The 27392-nt window shown below is 36.0% G+C and overlaps 1 protein-coding gene across 9 annotated transcripts in view; it reads right to left on the reverse strand.

Annotated features, from left to right (window-relative positions):
* VPS13B (vacuolar protein sorting 13 homolog B) overlaps positions 1-27392 on the reverse strand; it is a 489796-nt gene that overhangs the window by 266561 nt on the left and 195843 nt on the right. For all 9 annotated transcript variants that reach the window (XM_072852126.1, XM_072852122.1, XM_072852127.1 and 6 more), the window contains one exon: positions 7938-8047. In XM_072852126.1, coding sequence (XP_072708227.1) covers positions 7938-8047 — 110 coding nt within the window. The remainder of the gene's footprint in view (positions 1-7937; positions 8048-27392) is intronic.

Consider the following 27392-nt stretch of genomic DNA (forward strand, 5'->3'; position numbering starts at 1 on the left):
AATTACTGGAAGCAAGGCCTCTAAATGTGGCTTTGTTTTGCTTTTTAATAGGGAGGCAACGTTAACAAGCAGTAAACAGCATACATACAAGAAGTCACTCTCTATAGTGGTATCTTTACCAAATTCTGTTCAAATTAAGCTTAATGCTTTACAAAAGGTTATCTTTTCAACAGGGCTTTCAGACCAAAGAAACACAAGGGGTTTAAGCATATATTATAGATATGCTCAGTTAAAGAACTGTTAAAAAACAGCAAGCAAGCAATCGGTACACATCGGATACTAAACTACCACATCTACTGCTGCTACACATATAGCTCAGCTTTACAAAAACAATCCATACAAAAGTATTTTTAAAAAAATGAACCCCAATTTTGGCTGACACATACAAAACATTTAAAAAAAAAATCAGCTCAAACTTCTGTGCCAGTTTAAACCCTGCTTAAAATCTAGCATAGGTTCATCAATCATCAAGCAGGGTATGTAAGATGTCTTTTGAATTTGCTGCTCCAACTTCATGGATTATTACCAGTTACTGAAAAAAATGGTGGTAACAAAAAACATTTCATGAAAGTCTAACAAATTCAGGAAACCAAAAAAGTGATTATTTTTAACACCCAAATAATGTAAAATACGCAATTTTCATGTGGAACATGTGGATGGAATACAACGTATCTGGCTCACACTAATTTTCCTTTGAGCAGTCACGCAGACTGTATATAATGCAGAATAATTACATTTTTATCAGATTTCTTCTTAATGCATTAATTCTTAAAATGTAGAGCTGAAGAACAAAACATTTACATTCAAAAAAATTTACCATGTGTCCAACATAATATTCTTTATAAATATTGATATCTTTAAACCTTTCTTAGTATTTCCATTTCATAGGTATAGCACACCAAATGTCAGTACAAAAACATCTACCATTTAATTACTTTCTCCAGAATGCTTTTCACCTATTCTTCAGGTTTTGAACTAAAGGAGAGCAAAATCAAAAAGTGTATTTTTCAATTTTTTCTTGCCATATTAAGTACTAAAAAGTTGAGAATCAATCCATTAACCATTAGAACTATCACATAATCAGTTAATAACAAGATGGCATGAAAATTCACTCTTTTTTTAACATATACATTAAGTAGCAAGTTCTGGTTGTTGTGGTTTTTCTTTTAAACTAACAATTTGGTGTAAGTATCTTAATAGGCACAATGTTCAGAAGGTGCTGAATTAAAACATCTCTAAGATGTCTCTAGCTTACAAGTCAAAAACTGAGGATTTTGAAAGTAAGTTTTGAACTTTAAGTCACAGTACTTTGATTTATAAAGTTTATTCCTTGCTCTGCACTAAGACTCCAGTTATTTCAGCTCAGTATTATTGAAGAATAAACTAATATAACTTAACACAATCAATTCCAACAAACACTGCCACTTTAATATATATTGTGTTTTGGGCGTTCTGGGTTTTTTGTTTTTCATCCCATTAGCTGGCAAAGGTTTCTGGTATTGATCACTGCACACACAGTACAGTGCTCCAAGCAGGAAAGGTGATCTACCAATAGTGTCTTTTTCTAGACAAAGCAGCATGTAATACTTGTTACACTGATTATCTGGAAAGATCATCAGCTGATGATGAGGTGAAAATACGCTCATGATAACAAATATCTTTTCCTTACCTCTTCCTGTCCCTGTTACCAATCCGTGGTTGGTTTTTTTTTTTTCCTTTTCTGACACTAAACAACTGTATTTTCTTTTGTTTGTACATTATTCAGAGCTGTTGGATATGAAATCAACATAAAACTTTTTTGAAAAATGTGTATAAATTGTATAAGTATTACACAATCCTGACTAACTTCTTGTGTTCATTTCAGCTTAGAAAAGGAAAGAAGCAAGAGGACAAAACAGCTGAAAAAGAGCCAACTAAAATATTTCACTGTCTATGGGAATATACATCGATTTCAAGTCAAGAAAATCATGAGCTTCTTTTCCTATTGGAAAAGGCTGAGGTACTGAATACCTTCTTCACTTCAGTCTTTACTAGCAAGACCAGCCTCGAATCCCAGCTCCCAGAGACCAGGAGGAAAGGATGGAGGAAGGAAGACTTACTCTCAGTGGAAGAGGATCAGGTCAGGCAATACTTAAGCAAACTAGACATATGTAAGTCCATGGGCCCTCATGGGATGCACCCATGAGTGCAGAGAGAGCTGGCAGATGTCATCACAAGGTCACTTTCAATGTTCTTTGAACAATCACCGCAACTGGGAGAGGTGCCTGAGGACTGGAAGAAAGCAAATGTCACTTCTGTCTTCAAGAAGGAAGATCCAGGGAGCTACATGCCAGTCAGCCTCACCTCAGTCCTTGGGAAGGTGATGGAACAACTAATCCTGGAAACCACTTTCAGGCATATGAAGGACAAGAAGGTGACTGGAAGTAATCAGCATAGTTTCATCAAGTGGAAGTCATTCTTGACCAATTTGATAACATTTTATGATGAAATGACTGGCTTGGAAGATGAAGGGAGAGCAGCGGATATTGTCTACCTTGACTTCAGTAAGGCCTTTGATGAAATGATTGGCTTGGTAGATGAAGGGAGAGCAGTGGATATCGTCTACCTTGACTTCAGTAAGGCCTTTGACACTGTCTCCCATAAGATCTTCCCGGAGAAGCTCATGATGTATGGGCTGGATGAGTAGACAGTGAAGTGGACTGAAAACTGGTTGAATGGCTGGGCCCAGAGGGTGGTGATCAGTGGCACAAAGTCTAGTTGGACTCCAGTAGGTAGCAATGTACCCCCAGGGGTCAATAATGGGTCCAATCCTGTTCAATATCTTCATTAATGGGAGGAGTGGCTGATATGCCAAAGGGTTGTGCTGCCATCCAGAAGGACCGTGACAGGCTGGAGAAATGGGCTGACAGGAACTTCATGAAGTTCAACAATGAAAAGTGTAAAGTCCTGCACCAGGGGAGGAACAACCTCACGTGCCAGTATATGCTGGGGGCTGCCCAGCTGGAAAGCAGCTTTGCAGAAAAGGTCCTGGTGGACACCAGGTTGAACAAGAGCCAGCAAAGTGCCCTGGCTGCAAAGGTGAACAGTATCCTGGGCTGCACTAAACAAAGTATTGCCAGCAAGTCAAGGGAGGTGATTCTTCCCCTCTACTCAGAGCTGGGTCTAGTTCTGGACTCCCCAGTACAAGAGAGACATGGACATACTAGAGAGAGTCCAGCAAAGGGCCACGAAGATGATTAAGGGACTAGAGCACCTTCCACATGAGGAAAGGCTGAGAGAGCTGGGATTGTTCAGCCTGGAGAAGACAAGGCTCACGGGGGACATCATCAATGTATAAAAATACCTGAAGGAAGGATGCAAAGAAGATGGAGTCAGGCTCTTCTCAGTGGTGCCCGGTCACAGGACCAGAGGCAACGGGCACAGACTGAAACACAGGAGGTTCCCTCTGAATGTAAAGAAACATGTTTTTACTATGAGGGTGACTAAGCACTGGAACAGGCTCTTTATTGAGCAAGACGTCGTACAACTTACTGTAATAACTAACAGGATTTTGCAGACTTCACACAAAAGAAAACTAAAGAGTTTGCCTCAAGTTCAGTTCAAAGAGAGATGTTAATAAAAATAATATAAACTAATATAATATAAACATAATATAAACAAAAGCAGCATTGGCTTTGCCCTATCACCTTTTAAAGAAAACATGCTGCACATTATACCATACAGTATACAGACAGCAGAACTTCTTACTACAAACTGTTTCAGTAGTTTCCGCTATTATTACTGGGAAAATTTACAAATTATAAACTTGCAACAAACGTATTAAAATAAAGACATTAAAAGCATGCAACAAAAGCTCTGTGCTTGTTTGCGTTTTGTATATATAGACTTGTTATTTCATTTCTGCCAAACCAAATTTTCTAAGAAGCATTACTACTCATGATTAAAATCCAGTTATGCCCCTCAGAATGGCATTATACTGGCCTATGTCCAATATCACCAATTAGATAAGAGGCAATAATGGACAAGACTATAGATACAGAAGAGGCTTATTTTACACAATGCTTTCACTTCAGCAGAGAAACTTAAGAACTACACCACATATTTCTAGTAGCCATGAGAGAAATTCAAAAGCAATGTGCAGATTCATTCAAGCACTGAGAGCGCGCCTCATGGATTTTGACTGCAATGTTCTCATTGTTTCTGTGCTTCAAAGGGGACAATGGAAATTCCGAATGGATAGAGAAAAACAAGTTATATTTACATCCATTTACCCTAGAGCACTGACCATATAGCCACAACAGCAGCCACACAGATCATTATTCAAATACGTAACAGCAGCCACATTTTGGCATGCACTGTCACTTTGTAACAAAAAGGTAATATGCTACAATGCCATTCCCTGAAAGCATCTGGAACCAAATAATCCATTTTATTTAAAATATGCAGAAGTCTTAAAGACTAGTTCTATTTCCAAGTTTTCCTTTTTCATTTTTTCAAGTTAGTTTAAAATAAACGTGAGGAAGAATGATGTATGTATCACACCATGCAGAAACATAACTTATGTAGAAGGGTTGTACATTAAGTGAATTTTCAAATTCTAACATTTTCTTTAGATAAAGACTAAGTCCAATCCCTTTCTCCTGCAAACAGTTGTCATAAGTATTGTTCCTAAAGACATAAAATTCCATATAGGAACAAATTAGAAAATTTCCTTCTAATGGTAACAGAAGCAGCAAAAAACTTTACTGTAGTCTTACTACTCAAAATTTAAAAATCTTTGACTTCTGGCTTAAATATATGAAGAATCTGTTTATATTCACTGATTATTGTGCCAAACTTAACTTTTCATTTAAATAGCTTCTCTCTCCTTTTGGTGTTTACCTTTAGTCAGACTTAAAATCCCCATTTATCATTCATCACATTTTTCAGACACCATCTAAGAACATATCAGGACATGTGATGTATTTTACTAGAAACTACATAAACATGGTTAAAGGTATAACCTAATTGTACAAAATAGGCACACTGGGTAAAGGAGAGGAGAAAGTGTAAAGAAGTAACATCTGTACAAACCAAGTAACATAATGGCCTCAGCTACCACACAAGTTCTACAATTACTAGCTGCTGGGTAAACAAGGTGCAAAGAGAGGTAGGTTTAGTAATAGTCTAACAGTAACACATGGAAAGGGGTAGTCCTCACTGGGCTGCATGTACCCCCACACCCCAACACTGCAGTCGTTCATTGCTCTGTTCCAGTTGAATAAAGTCTCAGGAAGGCCAAAGAGAATTACATTTCTTGGTGGCTTCATCACGTTAATCTTAAAGAAGTCACAGTATGGCTTTATGGAAAAATAATTGAAAATTTATATGTTTTTACAAAATGCATTTACTTTTATGCTTACTTTTGTCCTATCCTATTTCAGCTTACGAAGTTAAGTATGTTCTAATATTTCTAACTTTTCATGCTTTCAGACAAAACCACGCCAACAGTTACATTACACATAGTGAGCATCTCAGTAAAGATAGAAAGTACACGTACTACCAAATTTGCATTATAAACATAAGAATCCCAGAGTAATAGTTGAAAGGCAAACAAATCTGAAGAAGTTCCGGTATGTAAAGGCATACCTGTCTCTGTGGGGAGCCAGACAATCCCAGCCCTATCCTGTATGCAATCAGAAGTTTACATGGCTATAGTTGTGGTCCTAAATAAATTAATAATTTAATTTAACTTATTGAACTCATAATATTATTACTTCATAGAATGTGCACACACAACCAAACGTACTGAAAGATTTTCTGACTGTGTTTTCAGATAAAACTCAGAACTTTGACTTACTCAAAATGACAGAGCAAAAAATTGTATTGTTATATTGTATTAAAATATCTTATAAATTATATTGTATTAAAATATTGTATTATAAATCATATTGTATTAAAATATCTTAACATTTAAGATCTCGGAATGACACAAGTAACTTTTAAAGTGATGTATTTTCTTTTCTTCTGTTGCAATCGTAAAAGACTGATGATTAAAATAGCAGAAGAAGAGAGCTTTATCAATCAATAACATTTTGACCATAACGCTTGAAAGCATCATGTCTTACAGATGTTCCATTAAATGTTCAAAAATTATGAAGGTTGTACAGAGCATTTTTGTTTTGTTATACAAATTAGACTACGGTAACAAGCTAAACCTTTCGCAATAAGTAATATACAAGGCCATAACTTTGACTAGAATCCTTGTCCTAGGATAATTACAGTATTACATAAAGAAAAAAATTCTTTGGCTAAGGACAGTTTAATACAGGTATAGTTTTCAAATAAATTTTCTTCAGGACTACTACAGACATTGTAATTTTTATTATGATGTGCAGTCTATTACCACAGTTACGTTAACAGTGAAACTAGTATGATGTCGACAGTTAGGTTTATAAATTCACATTTAAAATAATTTCAAATGACTAAGCAACTCTAAATGCTAGTAACATTAGAAACGTGATACAGTAATTTTAATCAAAAATAGATCATAAAAAATTCAGCAGGCTGTATAAGGTAATGACACAAATTACAAAATAAATACTTAATCAAAATTTGGTTAAAAATTTTGCCACTGGTGATCAAAACCATGGATAAATAAGTTTCCTAATGTAGTCACTAAACCTTTCTAGCCACTCAGTATACAAGGGCAATCAAAAGAGAAAGCATTGACTAACAGCTGATTGTATACATTAATGTTAAGGAAAGACTTTTATATGAACATTTGAAATAACCAGGCTCAATTACATTTTGGAAGGATACATAACAGTATTGCAAAAGTAAATAAATGGTCTGTTTTTTAAAAAAGGTATACCAGGAAATGTTGTGCTGCTCCAGTTATGATGCAGGAATGAAGAATAAGTCAACACACTTAAAAACAGTGTAAAGTTATTAAAACGATAAAGCAGCAGTTCACACATTGAAGTTTTTCAGATGGTGCTGGTGCAAAACAAGCTTAACGGGACTCGAATTAATGTTTGACAATTACCACCTAACAAGGTCATTTACACACAAGAAACAGAAATGTTTACAGATCATGTTAAACCTCCCACTTCAAGGGCCCAGTATGAAACTTCCCTGATGTGCATAGTGTTCTATAATTATGAGACAAATATCGAAAGATTCTTATATTGGACACTTAATAATGGACCATTTATAACTGACACAGAACATCAGGCTACACAGTCCACTAGTTTGATCAATTATGACAAATTTAAGCTTTAGAACATTCTACTGCTCTGCCAAACAACAGTTAAAAATAAGTTTAAAATCAGGCAAAACCTGTGTTCTTTCCAGGTCAGAAGTATGGGGCGTGAAAATTAAGGTCAAGAATACATCAAAGAAAACACTGTGCCTCACAGACCCACAGCCTTAACTTCTTTTATCTTTTCCAAGCACTTCATATGCAAATAGGTGTTTTGACATTATATAGAGAATCTGTTACAGTGTTCACTTATGTCTGGTTATGAACTGTATGGTTCACCTTCTATTAAAATGGGTTTTAATAAGAGTAGTGATTTTATAACAAATTATGCGATTATTTCATAGACCATCCCAAATGGTTAAAACATGATTTACTATTCAGACTCAGGAGGCTTATGAGGTCTCAGTAGTTAAAACTAGTTGCAAAACACTGATCCTAAACAGTAACCATCAAAAAACATTCTCTCTATTCTTTTAATTAAACATTATAAATGAAAACATTGTGAAATGAAAATTTTAATATGCAAAACATATTAAATGTTTTAAATAATTCAAAATAAGATCAACAGTATGTGCAGCCAACTACAAAGAACAGGGTGACAGAAAACAAATATGTGGAACAAGAATGCACTACTGGCATATTTGAAAGAGAACGTTTTCCCTCTCCACACTCCTTTCCCTCCAAAAATACATACCTGTTGAATGTGTCTACTAGCTCGTTTCTGAGGTTGGTAGATAAGCCAAGTATACAGGACTGGATCAACATTAATTGCTAATCCTTCTACACTGGACAAGAGTACTGCACCTATACACAGTAGAAAAGAAAAGAAAATGTCAACTATCTGCTAAAGAATCTCCATAAATGTATTCATTTTTCTTGCACACAAATGATCTTTGATGCACTTTTGTTTGGATTTGACTTACATACATATTTATTTTAAATTCCAATCAAGAGTAATAATTAAAACAAACTTCAATAACTTCTGGAAAGTGAGAAACTTGTCAGCACTGCCAGGGTTATGGACACACACACAAAAAAATGCGGAGAACTGCATTTTGATTTTGCTTATTACAATTTTTTGCCAAGAAAAATGCTTGTTTTCAGGAAGTTGTGTGTAACTGAATACACACAACACCTTTCCTCAGGTTCTCAGCCAACAATAACATTATGCAAGAAATGAGTCAATGAGACCCTTGACAGAAAGAGAATATAATGCCTGACTCCCCCCAACCTCAATAAAAACTTGCTCTAGGACAGTGGGTTCTTTTCATAAAGACAGGTCTACTTTAGATTAGTGTTCTGCCCAAAGCTGCTCAGGACAAACATTTCATGTAAATGTGGTCATGAGTATTCTTTAGTGGACTAGTTAGGCAAAGTAAGGTAAATTTTTGAGCTCTGCTAATGTTGGCAGTCTTGGTACTGTGAGCTCTTCGGATTTTATCCTAAGTTTTACAATATATCTTATTTTCTTTAAACCTCACTTTTGAAGTCCTAAGATTACAAGACAGGGTTACTATATCTTCATTTCTTAAAAGTACACTTCTAGTTTTCTTATGCTTGTGAAGAAAAAAATTACATGGGAAACACTGAGGGTCAAAATAGGAGAAAAACTATTCTCAGTATCCAGAAATCTTAGTATATACTTCAAGCCAAGCACACTAAAACCCAATTTACAAAGCACTATTTCTGTTAAACCTGCATTAAAAATCTGATGATGTATTAGTGAGGCTTTTGTTTTAATAGTACAGATAAAGTATCTATTGCAGCAGAACTTAATTACAGAGCTGTAAAATTCAGAAGCAAATGGATTAATATAATACAAAGGTATCAATTATATTGAAAAAGTGTGGCAAGTAGTAATAGGCAGTTATCTTTTCACATAAGTTTTGTAATTTTACAACAAATAAATAAATGAAATAATGAACTAAATAACGAAATAAATTCAAAACAGAAATCCTGGTTACTGGAAGGTCCCAGCACCAAGTTCTAGAGCATTACAGTAGTTCTATAATTCAAAGAATCATAGTTCCTAAAGCAATATATACAATATTTACTCTGTAGTATACCATATAATTATGCAGCAATCTGAATTTAATAATAAATTCAAATAAATTCAGAAAGCTTGTCACAGAATTCAATGTACTTTCCAAAAAACAGCAAAAATATACGCCCCAACTTGTAATACATCACCAAAATTGTAAATAAAATTAAAAAAAAAAAAGAGGTAAGTTATGAGTTTATTGTGTATAACAAAATTTTAAAACCAGCTGAATTCCAAATGGCAGAAGACCCACCAACCTGGGGTGAGGCACGCAAAGCCTGATGAGTACAGTGGGAAAACGGCAGTCAAGAAATACACAAAGATAAATCATCTGCCTAGCACAGGCTTGGAGTTGGAACACACACAGTGAGGAACTCCTATACACAGACTAGTCTATGTGATCTGATGGTTTTAAATGTCAGTAATAAACCTTAGAAATAAATCTGCAATTTAAGGCAAAGCCGATGTCAAGCATAAAGTAAAGGGGTAACGTGCAAGTAAGAGCAGCAGTGAATATGCCTCGCGGCAGGATCTGGAGGAGACTAGAAAAAGGAAGCAGAAGGTAACAGAGCACTGATAAAGTATATGCTAAAATCATTAGCTTTTATAAGATACTTGGATACCAAAATAAGAGAATCCTGCATCTTTAAGAGATACCGCCTGTTGTCAGCAATGCTTAATGAAAGGTTTAATGTATATGTCATATGACAAGTGGGAGTCAGAGACCTCCCAAAGAGTGAGGAATAAAGTCAGCCTACAGGCAAAGTCAACAAAAAATCCCACACTTATAACAGACTCCTGAAAAGGAGAAGGGGGGAAAAAAAAAAAGTGTTACTGTAGCACATGATGCTAGTTACTTAATTTAGTTTGTTTACTGCAAAAAATCAGCTAAAATTAAGAAGTTCCATACAATTAAGTCATGCTTTGAACTGAAACTATCTTTTCACTTCAATTAAGTCATATCAGCACAATCCCATAAAACTCTAAAGTAAGGCATAACAGAGAGCAAAACAGTGTATTCTTCCAGTTGTCTTTTGTCATTGATAGCTTGTGTTTGACAAAAAGATGAAAAAACCAGTACAAGTAGTCAGATAAGCAATTACATTATTTGCCTTTCAATTTGACTGTCAGGTAGCTTTGGCCTCCTACCAAGCCACTTCTGTCACACTGAATTACTGAAATTTACTGCTGTATTTGCTACTCAGCCACTATATTCAAAGAGCAGTTTAATCACCTATGTAAAGTTGTTTTCTGTGTAACAGCTTTCTTCAAAATAAAGAACTATGTAGTCAAAGAAAAGTTTCTCAGATTTGCCTCCTCCTCCCCCCGCCCCGGCCCCCAACCTCTAAAACTTGTGTTTTCATGCCAAGAAACAAGAATCCCCCTCAGTTTTCAAGGAAGATCTCACTGATGTGAGGACCAAGCTGTAAGCTGGCAGCAGACTCCTCACACGTTTAAAAATAAAATTAATTGCTATTTTGTCTCTGTCAAAATGCAATGCTCGAGTTTCCTGGATTTCATTAAGATTGCGGTGAACTTTCTTTTCTCCCCTCCCCTTTTCTCCTTCTAATTAAATTTACATTTCAGAAAAAACAGATCTTAGTCCCATACCATACTAGGTTTCCTTTCCAGATCCCAGTTCTTGCCAGAGTTATCTATTACATCTATCTAGTAAATGATTTGAAAAATAAGAATCAAACCCAACACCACGTAATCTTCGAACATTTGAGAATTTCCTCAAAGTCATGGTGTCATTTGCCAGGCACAGTTTGGGCAAATAATTTCTGTCCTCCCCAGCTTTCGGCTCTCTCCTGAAGGAGCGAACCAAGGGGAGGCTGCAGGCGGGCGCTGGAGGAGGATGAACAGGAGGCAGCGGAGCACAGCTGCGCTTGGCACTCTCACCCTGCAGCCGAGCTTCTTGACAAGCTTCCTTGGACCATGACAGCTGCAGCAACAGCACTCGTCTGCCCAAGGGACCGGGGAGGCTGCGGAGGATAACCTGGGGCCTCCTGCGCTTGGGTTGGCTCTGCCGCCACCTCCTCCCACCTTGAGTGCTGAGCAAAGGCTGTTGGAGGAGCAGGGAGCAGAGGGGTCGCTAGCCTGGGGCTCTAGCCCTACCCTCTCCTTCAAAAGGGAAATTCAAGCATACAATAAGTGGGACAAAAAGGGACTATGGTACACTTCTGGTGAGACGGAAGAGGGCACCTGGGGGATGCAGATGCAGAGGAGAGAGGACAGAGGTAAAGGCAGGATAGGTGAAACGGGGCAGAGTCGAGGAGTGGTGGTGCTGAGGGATGCTCAGTGGTGATGAAAGAACAGGAAAGGGCTTCAAATATCACAGACACAGAGACAAGGATGAAGGCAGCAAGATGGTGAAAGAGGAATGCAGAGGTGAATGAGCGCTTTGGGAAGGAGAAGGGAGGTGGCAACACTCGGTGAGAACAGCTGTCTTTTGGGGGACACAAGAACCTTGTGAAAGAGTAAACGGCATTACTGAGTCACTCCCAACAGTTTGGTGAAAAAATTTACCAGAAAGAGTAGACAATAATAGTTCCGTCATAATTTACTTATTGAAACTCAACAATAAACATAACAGCAACATACTATGATACACTAGACGTTGAGAAGCAGCCTTGCTATTTATGTGCAGAAAAATGTATTTTATCTCTGCAACAATAATGGATCACCCTGGCAGAATTCTAAATTCTGCTCTGTGTGTATGCAGTATCCAAACACATCTATATTGCTATTTCCAGTAAAAACTTTCAGTAAAATATTTTAGATATTCCCCTACAAAATGAACTGAAAAACCTCTACAGGAAACGGAATTTTAAGTTATAGTTAATGTACACTTTCTATTGGGGAGGGATCACAAATACGAACAAAGGGAATGATCTACAATAAAAAGTAATTCTGACAAGTTTTGTTTATTTTTAGTAACTAAGTAACTAAAGAAAACATTACACCATCTTGCTATATAAACTGCACCATGAATTATTTTAGCATTGAGCTCATGACTCCTAGATGTCTCAGGACACGTGAACGATACGCAGGCACTGATACAGGTTGAGTTAGCATCATTAATTTAGTATTCAATTATTTTAAAGGATAACAGAAAGAATAAATCACCTTTTTACTTATTATCTTACTGTTTTGAAGGGCATTTCCACTAAGGCATACTATAAAAATGCAGATCTGCGTATTACACCCAAATGAAGAGTTCTTTTTTATAAAAGCACATAGGTAATTAGTTCTTTCTGCTAGTTGACCCAGAACAGATGCATTGTAAACCACTAAATGTGGAAATATCTATCTCCGTTTAATTTTAGTCTGGGAGTCAACTAAGGGAAAAAGAGTGCTCTTTACTATTCTGCTTATTGCCAAAATGGCTTGCTTACCCACATTCCAAACAGGCTTTACCAATTAACTATCCTATGGCACCGCAGCCATTTTCAGTCACATCCCAAGCTGAAGTAGGAGGTAGAGATTGCAGTTACACAGTGTAAAAATTAAACATGCAACCTTTTTGTCCACTTTGGATTACCAACAAGAAGCCAATATGATCGTCTTGCAAAATAATCAGTTTATCTAAGAGACAGAGTCCTGCGTTTCATCCTGAATTGTGGAGTCAGACAAGGGAAATGAATATTTCAAGCTACAAAGTTTGTGATTGTGAAAAATTATTTTTACATTACACCAGCTAGAATAACTTAATAAATTTTGTGTAACTACTGAAATATATGTCTGCATGTCTCCCTATTCAATGTTGACTTGAATGATTACAGATGGCCTTTTATGTAAACATTATCCCAATTTTATCTCAGAGAAAAATCTCCAAGTCTACTGTACTTTCATAGTTTTATGTTCACCAAGTACTTAAAATAACTCTAAGATCAATTAGTTTAGTTGCTTAGACCAATATAAGAATATTTCATTAAAACAGAAGTAGTGGGGTAACGTTTTCCCATGAACTAAGGCGCTTTGGTCTGTAATATCAAACACAGTTCCTTCATACAACAGTTATTCTTTGCTCAAGCATACACACACCACAATATTTTAACACTATTCCCTTTTTTTTTTTTTTTAAGGAAAAAAAAAAGCTTTTGATCTTTGGAAACATTCAGTAAGAATGTACTTCTACTGCTGTCACGACCTTGTAACTCTCCTACTGAGGTTTATAGCAGAAAAGCATTAAGTGCTGAAACAAGAGGTCAGCATCATTATTTTTATTTCAAAAATAAAGTGAGGCAGAGAAGTGAAGTTATTAAATCATGCAGCAGGACAGCAGGACCCAGGGATAGAATTCAGATGTTAAAGTTATGTGCCACAGCTAAGTACCTACTGTAACTAGTAGCAAAAATAAATGTAGAGGTGTGACTTGTGTTAATCATAATTCTAAATCACACAGGCCTAATTTCAACTGAACGTTCTAATAAGCCATCATTAGGGCTAAAGAAAAGAAACATCCTATCTCCATCAATATACATACCCAAATACTCACAAATGCTGAATTATGGAATTATACCATTAAAACATGCAACATTTTTCTAAAGTACAAGGAGCCACCTTTCTGCAAATCAATCTGAAGCAAGGTATATCAAAGCAAGGTCCATTTAGTATTTTGTCTTTCATACTGAGGAAATACATCATGACATGCTGAGATGCAAGTTTTCACAAAAATGCTAGAATATTCGTATTTAACTTGTTTGCTATGCGTTTTTGAAAAAGCAGTATCTTGAAAGGCTGCTTTGTTTTCCAAAATTCATTTGAGCAAAACTTCTATTTCCTTTAGAGAATATGGTGTGGGTTCAGGGAAACAGTTTAACAGGCAATAACAATCTAGAAAAATAGGAAATGTGTAGGCAGCTGTAGTATGCAGAAATGTCAGCTTTATTTGGATGATTCCTGAATCACTTCTGTGAAAACATAACAGCAATATTCCTATGCTGAGCCGCATAGCACCTCTTCCTTAATTTCTAGGTTTTTAATGCAAGAATCTCTCATTCAAGTATAATTTCCTCATGTTCACTTTTAGGTCCTGTTTATATATTTAACCATCACACTTACTATTCTGTAAATATAAGGAGAATGAGGAGCTCTAAATTCAACTGACAGAAAGACTACACAGGTAGAAAGCAAGGATATATTATGACGACTTCAAAACCATATTGTGAGTGAATAAAATTATATGAACATTTTAGAAAACTGGAATTGTTTAGAACGCTTGGTTTGTTTTATTTATATTTTTAAAAAAAGGGGAGAAATACAACATTCAAGTTGCCTAGAGAGTTAGGTTTCCACTCAGAAAATGCAGGGTGGCCCAAACTGACTCCAAGCAGGGGCTGTTACTGGAGACAGTGCTATACAAACAGGTATTCAGAAACCCAGTAGAGCTTACAATTAATCACTTCAGGTTACAAAGGTATCTACCAAAGTCAAACCTAGTGTTCTCCTAAGGAATCAACAAGTGTAAGGACAAAGCAGATTTAGTTACGTAGTCTACTGGAATTCCCTACACAAATTCTACAAGGCATTTCATCAAAGGCTTTTAAAGAAACTATGCTACCTATAAGGGATAAGAGAGGAAGTTAAATAGATAAATAATTTGAGATTGGATAAATTATTTACAAGAAAAGAAACAGATAGGAAAACATGGTAATCTTCACTATGGAAGAAGGCAGAGCCCTGCAGGGACCTGTGCTGCCCAAAACATTCCAAGAGATTAATATGGTAACCAACTCTGCTGAGCTACCCAGAGTAACCAAGAACAGGGCTGATCGAAGAACTCCCAAAGTATCCCACCCGATTCAATACAGATAAACATACTTTTCCTACTGGTATTGCTGCCTCATATCTTAACTTCACATGTAAAATGATAACTGAGTTGACTGCTTTGACTCAGAAAACAAGATTTCTGTTTATTCTAGAAAAGTGTTAGCTCAATGTTCAGTAAGAAGGAAGGAACAGGCAATAAAACAGAAAAATATCATCTATACCACTGCATAAATCCACTGTGTACACAGATATTGAGAACACTGCATGCAGCTCTGGTCAGTCAAAAGGGTCAGTTTCAAGCATTCAAACCTGGAAACTTCTGTTTCACAATACCATTCATTCAGTATTTATGCTCCCTGATTCACTCTATGCTCCATGCCAAAAGCATTATACATTCTCCAAATCCCAGAGCAGAGAGCACAGAAATAAAAATGTATACACACTTGTATCTTGAATTTCACTTACTGCTTAAGTAATTTTCTTTTCTTCATTTTTAAATGATTGCCTATTTACTATAGTCAACTCCAAAGCAAATGGGTTTTGAACAACTCCAGGTCCAAACCACCTGGATGTGGACCTCAGAGCTTTAGACAAACAGCAACAGCAGAATCTCTTTTCCAAATGCAATATTATTTGCAGATTTTTACGATTGCATTGTTCTTGGTAAGTAGGTATACAAATGTGTAAGTACCACCAGCAGCTGCACTTTACATACTGTTTACACAGACGTTAATTGAAGATACTGAGTCTCCAGATATGCAACAAATGAGTTCTAATCACTGTAGACAATCCTGCAGCACAGTTTGATTAAAAAACCCCTCCAAATTCCACACAAACTTCTGTAGGGAGCTTCAGCTGAAGGCCAAAGGGCCATGGAGAGGCAAGCCACTGAGAAAACACATCAATGGACAAAGACTTTTTGCAAGTGAGTGAAGGAAATAATGTTTTGATGGTGTGACTGCTGAGTAAAATCTTGCAGTGGATGGAGAGGCTTTGTCCAAAACCTTCTACCTATGCATGGGTATTCTCAACTCTCTTTGAGGGAATGCTGGATATCAGGAAGACTGGTTTTTTTGAAAGGGAAAGCCTCAAACTGCCTATTTTACTAAATGAACTTCTTATTTGTTGCAGAACAACAGGACTGCAAGAACAAGAATCAAACAGTTCTGCACCAGCCAGATAGTGGACTGAAATTGAAACTAAAGCAACCTGATGGACAAATGACTAATCTTCAAGATCTAAAAGACAGCCTGAGTGCTCCAGCTAAAAGCTTACGTAACAACAGGTTGAGGACCATAGTTGACTTGGATAAGCAATCTATTGTGTGATCCTCCTTGCTGTGAATGAGGATGTTTTCAATAAGGGATAGAAAAGGCTCAAAAACTATACGACCTACTGTGAGATGGCTTAGTGCAAGGCTGATCAGGGTGCAAAAACTTCCAGGGTTCTAGGTGAATAGCCCATACAGAGCAAGAAAACACTGGAGAAACTGAGAGCAGAAGTCTCAAAGCTATCTTAAATAGTCTGGCTTTGAAAGGATTAGTCATATAGAACCATTCCTAGACTTGTGGAGCACCTGTAAAGTCAGAGATACAGCAGGAGGACATCAGAAAAGAAGCGCAGATTTACCTTTGTCTTTAAAGGTCAGACTTCCTCTTCACTTCATAACAAAGACGGCTATACTGGGTAATTCTCAGCCCAGAAAAACAGCCAGGAAGATGACATTGGAATTATCAATATCTCATTCAGCTTAAAAAAAGTAGAAAATAGCTGAGGTCTGCTCCAAGGCTCTGAAGTCATGCAAAACAGATCTTTGCTGCAATACTTGATTTCACCCATGTCCCAGCAGGGAAGAGAGGACCACATGCCATCATCTCTCTTAATGTAGAGAATAATATCAGTCATGATCCAAATGTATTACCCTTAACTAAGCTCTCAGAATGCCTAATAAGCTCTCTCAACTTCTCTACTATGAAAAACAGCAGAGTGAAGCTTTACTATATTCAGTTTACAAACCATGATTTCAATGTTCTGCAGGCAGTTAACTGTGCATCGCAACATAAGCACACTGATATCAGGATTGCATCCTCCCTTTCTCTATGACCAGATTGGTAGAGTGCTACCACACCTTTTCTTCTATTGTGACACAACATTATAGGAAGATTGTGAACTAATGCTATAGTTAAAACAAGCAATGCCTCAATATATCTCCTTCTAAGTGATTTTCAATACAATCTCCAGTTTGTTATTTTTATAATATGGATTTTAAACTAAAACCAGCAAATGCTCTAAATTGCCAAGAAGTTTCTTAATACAGTTCAGCTTCTGTATTTATAAACACCTCACTATCGTCTGCCGAAACGCTATTTTGCAATTTCTTTACAGCAGTATTCCTCTGGGAATTGCAACAGGATTCTTCCCCTATGGCAACAGGGCACCAAGGGAGCTATTTTCATTCCTTCTTCAGTAGTTGAAGATTTGTAGTGTTGTGACTATGGATACCAACTGGTCTTGCACTTTAAGTTATAAAACTGAAATCTTTTCAGCAGTGCATGCCTCATGTGCCTTCTCTTAAAAGTAATTTGAATAATATACAGCTGTGTTTTCTGTTTCCTTTCTTCTTAAACATTACAGCTTCTCAGAGGCAACAGGAAACACACAGAAGATTTCACACAAATTTCTTAGGTGCTCAATTAAAAGAATACACTGACAGACACAGAGGTGTATTCCAAAGAAAATAATTTAGGAAGAAAATAATTTAGGAAGGCAAGCAAGCTTTACAGTAGAAATTCCACATAAGGTTATGTTCTTCTAAAGCAGAAACGTAAGTAGAGGAAGAACAGAAAACTATGTATCTTCTAAATAGAAAATCCTAATTAATTCATATATTCCTTGTATATTGCTTAAGAAGACTTCACGCTCTACACCAGTGATTCAAGATTGCAGTAAATAGCATATAAATGAGTTGCCAAACAATGAGCCAGAATAAAAATAGCCACAGTATGTTACACTGTCAAAGGTGTGACACCAAGATAGGTAAAGTTACACAGGCAGTTCTACCATAAACTTTTTTTTAATATGTGCACTCCAACAGAAACTTGATACAATAGGGCTCAAGGTGAAAGTAAATGTTTTCTTTAAAAAAAAAAAAAAAAAACACAAAACCAACAACAACCACCAATAACGTAGTGCTTGGTTACTTAGTGGGAAAGAAATACAAGTTTTAGATACTATGAACATAAAATGCACAGGTTTTCTAATGGACAGTCAATCCTGGTCCTTTTTGCAGCTGATGTCTGTATAATAATTTCAAAAGGGGCTTGTATTTGTGAATGACAGTAAACACCCATAAGAAACCCATTTCACTGAATCTGTGCTCAATTTACACAAACAAGAAAAATTACATTTTAGAGGTAAACTTAATAACATCATATTAACTTAACTCTAAATTTGAATGCAATTCCACAAGTCCATTAAAGATAATTTGATTTTGAGCTTTACAGTACCATTTTGATAGACTTACACCTGTCATATAAAACCAAAAAGCCTTCCTCAACTTATGAAACCTACATGTAAGAAAGGAGGGAGAACAGATAAGCATGCCACATATACTGAAATGGTTGTACCAAGACACAAACAGGCATGGACTAACTGACATCTCAAATGTGGAAATAACTCTATTCACACCTAGAGGAGGGAAGCCACCTTCAGAAAGTCTTGGGAACGTGCTGTAGGTTCAACAGATTCTATAAAGATTTCAGATTAACTACATTATATATTGGAGGATTTTTTCAAGATATACAGTGTCCTACTAACTGAAAAATTCCCACACAGCGTAAATACCAAGGAGAAATGCCCTGTTGCTGCATATTGTGAAATTGCCTAAAATTCTGATTGAATTTACATATCAGCATATTGAATGCATATAGTGCAATCTGGATTCCTTGCCTGCAGTTTTGTCTGTTACTTCTCCAACTTTCATCTGGGATGCTAGTAAACTCAGCAGAATAAATAGTTTTCCTTTGTATAAGCTCCTTGTAAAGTAACACAAAACCTAGAAACAAACAATTACTCTATTAGTCACAGATTCAGTCATCTCTATATAAAATTGCACCTTTACTGGTACTGATTTTATCCCCTTCTAGAATAGCTTCATATATACTGGTTACAAAGAGGAACTGGTATGACATGTCCTCTAATTATTTGGTAACTTCCTAAACTAGCATTTGTGCTACTAGAAATGTACAGTAATCCAGACTCTATAGACAATGGTGATAGTCACTATGGATGTTACAGACATAGATTAAAGAAGAATCTTAGCTGGGCAAGGGAAAGCCCATCACAGTTCTTTTTCAGAGATGAAACAATTAATGTTAAATATGCCAGAAAATAAAGGATCCAACACAAAGCACCAATATGAGTAATACTGGAGGAGACTGTTGATCATCTTGTGTTTATTACTGAGGGCAACTTTGAATATTTTTAAAGTATTTTTTAAAACTGAAATAATCTTCCTATTCATAGAGATAAACGTTCCCAGGTAAATTTAACAAAAAGGAGTGGCATTTTAGAGCAGGAATTTTACTTTCACTTTTGGGCTTGAGTGAACAGTTCTCTTCATTAAAAATAGCCAACTAGACAGTGCTGTTGATATTATTTACAAAAATTTAAATTTTTATTATTATTATTACATATTATAAATAATAATTATTTGTTTAAAAAAGCACATAAACTTCTCCAATATGGGCACTGGAAAGTCACAGGTAAGGTAAATTACAAAACTGCACCTCTTAACTAGTAGAAGTGCAGAAAGCTGCTGTCATACGTTTATGTGTCATACTCCACAGTGTGAGTTTTTAAATTTGTTGCCTTGAAAAACTGATTTGTAAGTGAAACCAACTTTCACATTTTTACAGTGTCTTCTGAGATAAATGTTACAAATGAACAGAAACATGTAATCTTTAGTATTATTTTGGCAGTAAGCTGAACACTGCAGCTTTATGATTTTACAAACCTCATTTAAGGTTTTTAGCAAAAAAGTGTTAAGTAAACTGTATAAAACATCTGCACAAGCAATATAAGAACACTGATTTCATTTACAGAGCAAATATTCCTGCAGATGGCTAACAATATATCATGATGTCTTCAGAATACTAATTTTCTGAGTAGGTCTTTTGGGGATGTGCTCCAAAAGAGTGATATGTGCTCTTGTGTCATATTTTACAGATCAGCAAAAAACATACCTGCTACAAACTACTTCGATCAAGTTTTCCTGCATTTGTTAGTGCACACGTCAGACTATTAAAATTATAATAAAATAGAAATCCAATCAGGTAAAAACAGTAAGAAAATAATCGAAGAGAGTTCTAAGCAATCAAACGTAAAAATGAATGTTTACTTATAACCGTGCTTTAGATACTCCATGCAATTTTAAGTTTTCTGCCTGACACCACATGTTGCAGGCCCTACATGGTGCCTACCATGTAACCCTAGCACTACCTAAACAAATTGTTTGCTAATCCAGGTATCTCAGAGCTGTATTCCTATGCTGGGGCTGGAGAGATGCCAGTTCTAAAACCAAGAGGTAAATATAACAGCAAGCGTACTGTGTAATGTCTGCACCTGTAAGAGGAAAAAAAGCTAGAGGATTTTACCTCATCTTCATTTTCTTGATATTAGGGGAAATAATTCTGACCAGCTGCTTCTTCCCCAGCTCATTAACCTCGTAGTACTTTATTACGATTATAACACTGGATGTAGAAACCAGATTCCTGGAATAAAATGCAGATGTTTATAAAGTCTTGTGCCTGTTTATAGCTTTATGTTTTGTGATACTAAGTGGATGCTTGGCTTTTGAGTTGGGCTTTGGGGTGGGGGGGGTGGGGAGTGGGGGGGTGGTGTAACCGGTGAGAACATTTGAAAACTGCTTAAAAAAGTGACTGATGTATAAGCATTTCAAGCATGCAGTTGTCATTCTAACAAAACTCCATCTTCGATTATGGACTGAGTAATTTTAAAGTTTCATTAAGTCACGGGTTTAAGAGAAAACCAGTTGATATATACTGTTAACAAAAGGAGCAGTACCATACATGCTGTGTTTGAGTTGCTTCCTGCTCCTTACCACATCATTAATTTTACATGCAATAAGGTTTATCTGCTTTGTAAGTATCGCTGTATAGCTGGTTTCTCCTTTTATGTAAGTCTATACCAAGCCCAAAGGTTATTAAAATCACATAAATTTTCTGTAAATATTAATCTATGCTCAGCTATCTCCAGAGTGAAAAGCTAGATGCTAAACAGTGTCCAACAGAAGAACATGACAACATAGTTCAAAATAACTCAACATAAGTCTCAAAACAACTCTCAGTTTACTTAGCTGTTTTCAGTCCAAGGCAAAAGCAGATGAATAGTTAATATCACTGCCTTCGAAGTTTTCAATTTCATGTTCTTATTTTACAGATATATGCAAAGAAACAAATCTTTGTCTTGACTTAAAATCCAGAGAACTTGCCAGAAAATAATTTGATATCGTCAATAGCTAGGAATACCCAAGTTGTTTTTGCACAGTAACTAACTTGAGTACCTCCTTAATTTAAGGAAAATAACTTCTATTCAGATCAATCTGGTTGTGTTTGCAGTGTGCCTCGAGAAAGAAACAGGAAGGCTCACAACACCAGTCTGCTATAGTTATGGACACACTGGAAGAACGTTATTTAATAGAATATGCTCTAAATTCTTTTACTCTCAACCAGAAAGCTCCTGCATGGATTGCTATAAAAATAGCAAGGTACACTGAGTAAGCAAGCACCTTATTGTGCTGCTTGTACTGCTTGCTGGTTATGAGAGCATGTTTACATTAGTGTCTGCATCTGTCAAATCTCAGAAGACCTGACAGCACCCTGAGTTATTTCATTAAACGGAACTGGCCCTAGTACCCTTACTTATTCTTCGTAACTCAGATGATTTTATGGTGAATTCTACATTAATCCTTTTCATACAACCACACAACTCAGAACATTTTCCTGCACAACAGCAAATCTTCATCACAAGCTGCATTATGATTTTCTGTTTTAACAATTTGCAGCATGTTTACAAATTTACAAGAAATATTATTTAACAGCCTAAAGGATTTGTATTTCTGGATATATGATTGTCTAGTTCTCCTCGTTTGTCAATACATTCAGCTACACAAGAGCATGATAACAGATTTCAATGGATGTTTAATGGATGTTTTTGATTAGAACAGGCTAAAACTCCCAGACACTAAGAAAAATACGTTCCATATTTGAAATAATTCTGATAATGATTAAAAAGAAATACTATGATACCTGCATCACAGTAGCATAGTAAAAGAAAACATAAAAGTAGTATTTAAATGTAAACAAAACTCAGTTGTGAGAAATACAATAAGCAAATTTATCCAGCGTCAAAAGATGCTGGAGTTCAAAATTTAAGGTAAACATGGATGGCAAGATTAACCTTACTTAAACTTTGACTCTTACCTATCTGTCCTAGGTCACGTATTCATAGGCTACACTCATATCAGATATTATTTGAATATAATACATGATAATGCATGAAAGTTGTACGTGTCCTGCCCCAGAATTATGGTATAAAGGTAATACAGCAGTTAAAAATAATCTGTCTTAAACATCTATTTTGTGTCAGACCACAACTTAATGAATACTAATTGTGCTTAAAAATCAAGGAAAAAAAAAGGGTTCTTGGACATGAAAGATGAGCATTTTTAACATCAAAGAACCTACTGTACACTTCTTTATTAGACATGACTTTTTCACTTAAGCAGAATAAAGCAAATTAATGAATAGATAATCTGTGGATCTAATCTGAATTTTTGTATTTGTGCCCACATCTTATACTCTCCAGCTGTAGTGGCTAGTGAAGCAGTTACAGACACTGAAAAAATATAGTATTTTATAGATGAGGTTTTGAACATCACATATTTGATGTGCAGCACATTTTATATTCTGAAACGTTATTAGTGTAAGGAGAAAACTCTAGGGGTAATCCATACAGTATTTACAATTAAATAACCATTTACTGACAAAAATTCACAAATTAATTCAGTATTGTATTATTCTACAGAAGAACAACCATTAACAGTTTCTTCCCAATATCAGAAAACCATTTAGCATTAATTCCTCTAGTGTATCCTACAGACAGAATTTTAATGCAAGAGATACCACTGTTACTGTAACACCTAAGAAATGCTAAGACATAATTTTTTTTTATTTTTTTATTTTTTTTTACAACTGGAGAGATAACATTCTGTTTACACTCCTCAAAAATTATACACCATATTTATTCCCACTCTCACAGGATATGCAGACTTACTCCTCCAGCCCTAGTGAAGACTCCTGTCACAAGAGACCACCACATTCAGGAAAGGGAGGAGAATCCTCCATGGATGCCACTTGAAGAACAAATACACACAGCTCCCAGCACCTGCCAGCAGAACTAGCCCATGCTCCCAGACCACCTAGCTATGCCCCCACCTCACAAGCCCCCAGCCCTGTCGGGGCATGCTGGCTGGCACATACTAATTCTGCACATTCTTTCACTCTCAAGTACCGGCAGCAGTCTCGTGCTAACAAATACGTAACAGATAACACTGCTTGTGAAGTGCCTATGGCAGATAACGCCAAAACCAGCATTACCTCCAGGCAGCTGGTTGAAGTGAAGCTACAAAAGTAACTTTTACAGTATATGCAAGGATTCTATCACGTTAGATCTCTCTCGGGGAAAAATAAAAAGTCATTTATTCTAGCCACAAACTTCATGGTACTCAAGCTTCAGTACCGCATAAACCAAATAATAAAGCTCAAATGTAATGTAAATCATTATTACGTGGAAGTTTACTTTTCTGTCACTACTGCCACATTCAGAAGCAACCTACAGTTATTAATATCTTATAAGTATTTTCCATTAGTGCAAAATGTTTGTAAATGTTCTCTAAGCTGAAGACTCAAACAGTCTTTTGTGAAAAATCTTTTCCTCATCATTCTTTCATTATGAAGTGAGCATATAGTATAAAATAATAAATTAGATTAAAAATATTGAGAGAAGCTATAATCTCCCTTTACTGAGATATTATTTATTCACAGACAATGCAATTTTCATATTGTCCAATGGAAGCACTGAGTTGCCACACAGAAGTGCCTGTTTTTATTGATTACCAGGAAACTGTGGATCCTAAATGTCAGCCCATGAATCTTATCTTAGGTGCCTGAACTAGGAATACATGAGTCAGGCTTCCATGGTAAGAAGGAAGGGATGGGGGGGAACCCCACACCAAAACCCAGGAAATGTATCTTCTGTCATTTTCTTTACGTATCGCTTATTGGATCAAGAAGGAAAAAGGTATTATCAGAGAATAAGTTATGAAAAAAATCCAGCTTCCGCTATAGTCATCGACTACCTCCCAGGCATAGACTAACAGTATGGCCCCCTAAAGAGACCCAGCAGTGCCCTCTGGTGATCCAGGTCAAATTTAGCTGTGTTACATGGGCAGGAAAATGGACCAGTGCCCCTACAGAAGCTCCAGATGAAGGAGGAGGATTCTGTCACCTCTGTTGGGGAATTACAAGGGAGCACATCCAATCTGCACATATTTGTACTGTTCTGTGAAATTTCTGCTACAAAATTTACTTTGTTGGAATGAATAAAAATTATATCTACATTTGGGGACAAAAACGCACCAATATACATTGTGTCAAATATACTTGTTGCAAGTTGTCAGTCCTTTGCTAACACTGAAGATGACAGTGGCAGGTAGAGCAGTTTTAGAGGACAGGACAACAAATTTGTTTTCTTGTTTGCTTGGGTGATTTTTTTTTTTTTAAACTCATAACTTTGAGAGATAAACATAAGAGATTCCCACAAGAACATAGCAGGTTCCCACAAGAACATGGTAGGCTAATATGATTTAAATCAACTAAGTGCAGCAGACTAGCTTATCTTTTGGTCCTTTGATGAGTTTGAGAGAAACAATGGAAAATGGCAGCATGGGAAATTCTGGCAATGGTGCCGGTCTCAGTGGAAATCCAGTGTTCAAAAGACACCCAAAGTATTTAACTGTATGGCAAGATCTACCAGGTTGGATTCCCAAAAGAAAAGCTTAAAAATATATTTTTAAGGCATAATTAATTTAGGTTCTTAATATACTGATACTCACATTTGATATCTTCTTATCTCCAACTACGGTTACTCTTGCTGAGTTCCAATCTTTCTTCTGTCCATTCTATTATTCAACAGCTTCCTTCCATGTGCCTCATCTTCTCTTGCAATTCTCATGTTATATTATTCCCAACACACCAAATAGCTTTATTCTCATCAGCATCTTTCCTTATTTCTTCAAATGTAGCCCCTCAAGTATATTTAATGTTTTCACTTTCAACCCATCAGCATACTCCATACTCTTACAGACATATTGTCCTACACCTACCCTTTTGGTTTTGTTTCTTAACTATGTTGAGTTTTCTGAACCTGTAATATAGTTTATTTTTTAAATGCACCATTTACTTTTACAGTGTGACAAATAATTTACTGTAATCTGATTTGAAACTCAATTTTGGTAACTGAAGTTTTACGACAATCATATATATAAGTCTCATATAGCAAATAATTATCATCTATAAAGTTCCTACTAGGTCTGTATTAATTCTATTTGAAATTTAAACAAAAATAATCAAGAAAGCAGATTTGCTGCCTTGCATACATTTTGATGCTGTAAGCCAAACCTGAAAATAGCCTTTCAAATAAATTCTTCAGTTGAATAGATTTAACTGGAACATGAATTAAAAGGAACACAAATTCAGAAACAGGGAAAGTAAGCAAAACTTTAAGATGGCATTTTGGGTTTTTTTTTCATTAAAAGTCATGGTAATCGGACAAGAAACTTCTACATATTTTGGATTCTCACTTCACAGAATGGTGTTGCAGAAGAACTGGTTAACTCAGACCATGTGTATCTCAAGCTTTTTCTCTTAAGGGAAATAAGGCACAAGACAAGGATTGTGTCACTCAGCTCCACTTCAACAGCTGTTCTTCCACTCCATTCTATGTCAGCTAATTTTTCTCTGTAGTCATTTTACTGCTATCTCCTGTGCAATTGGCTTTTGCGTCTGCCCTAAAATGGCACAGAAGAGCAGCAGATTCATTACCACTGAGTGTGACTTTAATTCTTATCTGGCTACACAGTGGGTTAAGAAGTAAACATTCTTTTAACCTGATTTCTTTCCTAAAATACAATTACCCCTGCTAATCCATATTATATCTTAATTTTCAATAGGTAATTAGGGACATGAATAATATGTTGCTGAGCTACTGTTTCATTTTACATAATTCAAAAAATGTTTCCATTCCTTTTCCGTTCATCACAGTAAAAAGCAGCATACACCGTCAGGCACATGATTTGCTGATCTGTGCCACTTTGCAGCACTGCCTGTTTGGAAGGCAAATTGCTAAAAATTACAATACAGAACGAACACTTTTGTTGCTAACAGATAGTCATGCAGAGCTTGCTATCCTTACAACAAGGGGACATTTGTAATTTCTTTTTTCATTTTGTCTTTATTTATGTTATTTTGTGTTAGCTTAATTCCAATATTGCAAATGAAAGCCTCAATCTTAAATCTGAAAAGTAAATGAGTTACTGAAAAGACAACTTACTAGTACTTACAAAGGTTTATTGTAGATATAAAAGTTGTTGTAAATGCCTACATATCCCCCATTCCTTCTCCTACAGACAATGAACAAACACTATTGCCTATTTTCCAAAATAAATTCGCACTTCAGAGGCAAGATAATACCTTTTCATTTGAAAATTGAGTTTTATCAAATTACGCAGAGAATGAACATAAAATAAGGGATTCCACAGAGCTGAAGAGAATGAAAGATTTCCTGGATATCAAACAGGGAAAAAAAATATTGCTGTATGCAGCAAAAATTCTTGTTTGGTACCATTTTAATGGTCTCAAAATGCAGAAGAAACCAAAAACAGTACTTTCAGAAAGAAAGTCATTATTGACTACATTTAATAGATTACAAATTGTTGTCACTCTGTGCAGAACAAATTAAATGTTGCAAATGGTAACGTATATCAGCGTGTTTAAAACAAACTGGAGTTAAGCAAGCATATAGTGTAAGTATAACACTGACTTTGTACTTGTAAACATCCTTTCCACACAGAGCCCTTTGGGACATTCAAAGAATTTACTGAATGAGCTACTTGGAATAAATAAAGAACACTCGACTTGGCCTGTAAGAACACTTGACTTGGCCTGTAACACTTTAACTGATCAAAAAAAAAAA

The sequence above is a fragment of the Ciconia boyciana genome, chromosome 2 (genome assembly GCF_034638445.1).
Source record: "Ciconia boyciana chromosome 2, ASM3463844v1, whole genome shotgun sequence".
Classification (NCBI taxonomy): Eukaryota; Metazoa; Chordata; class Aves; order Ciconiiformes; family Ciconiidae; genus Ciconia; species Ciconia boyciana.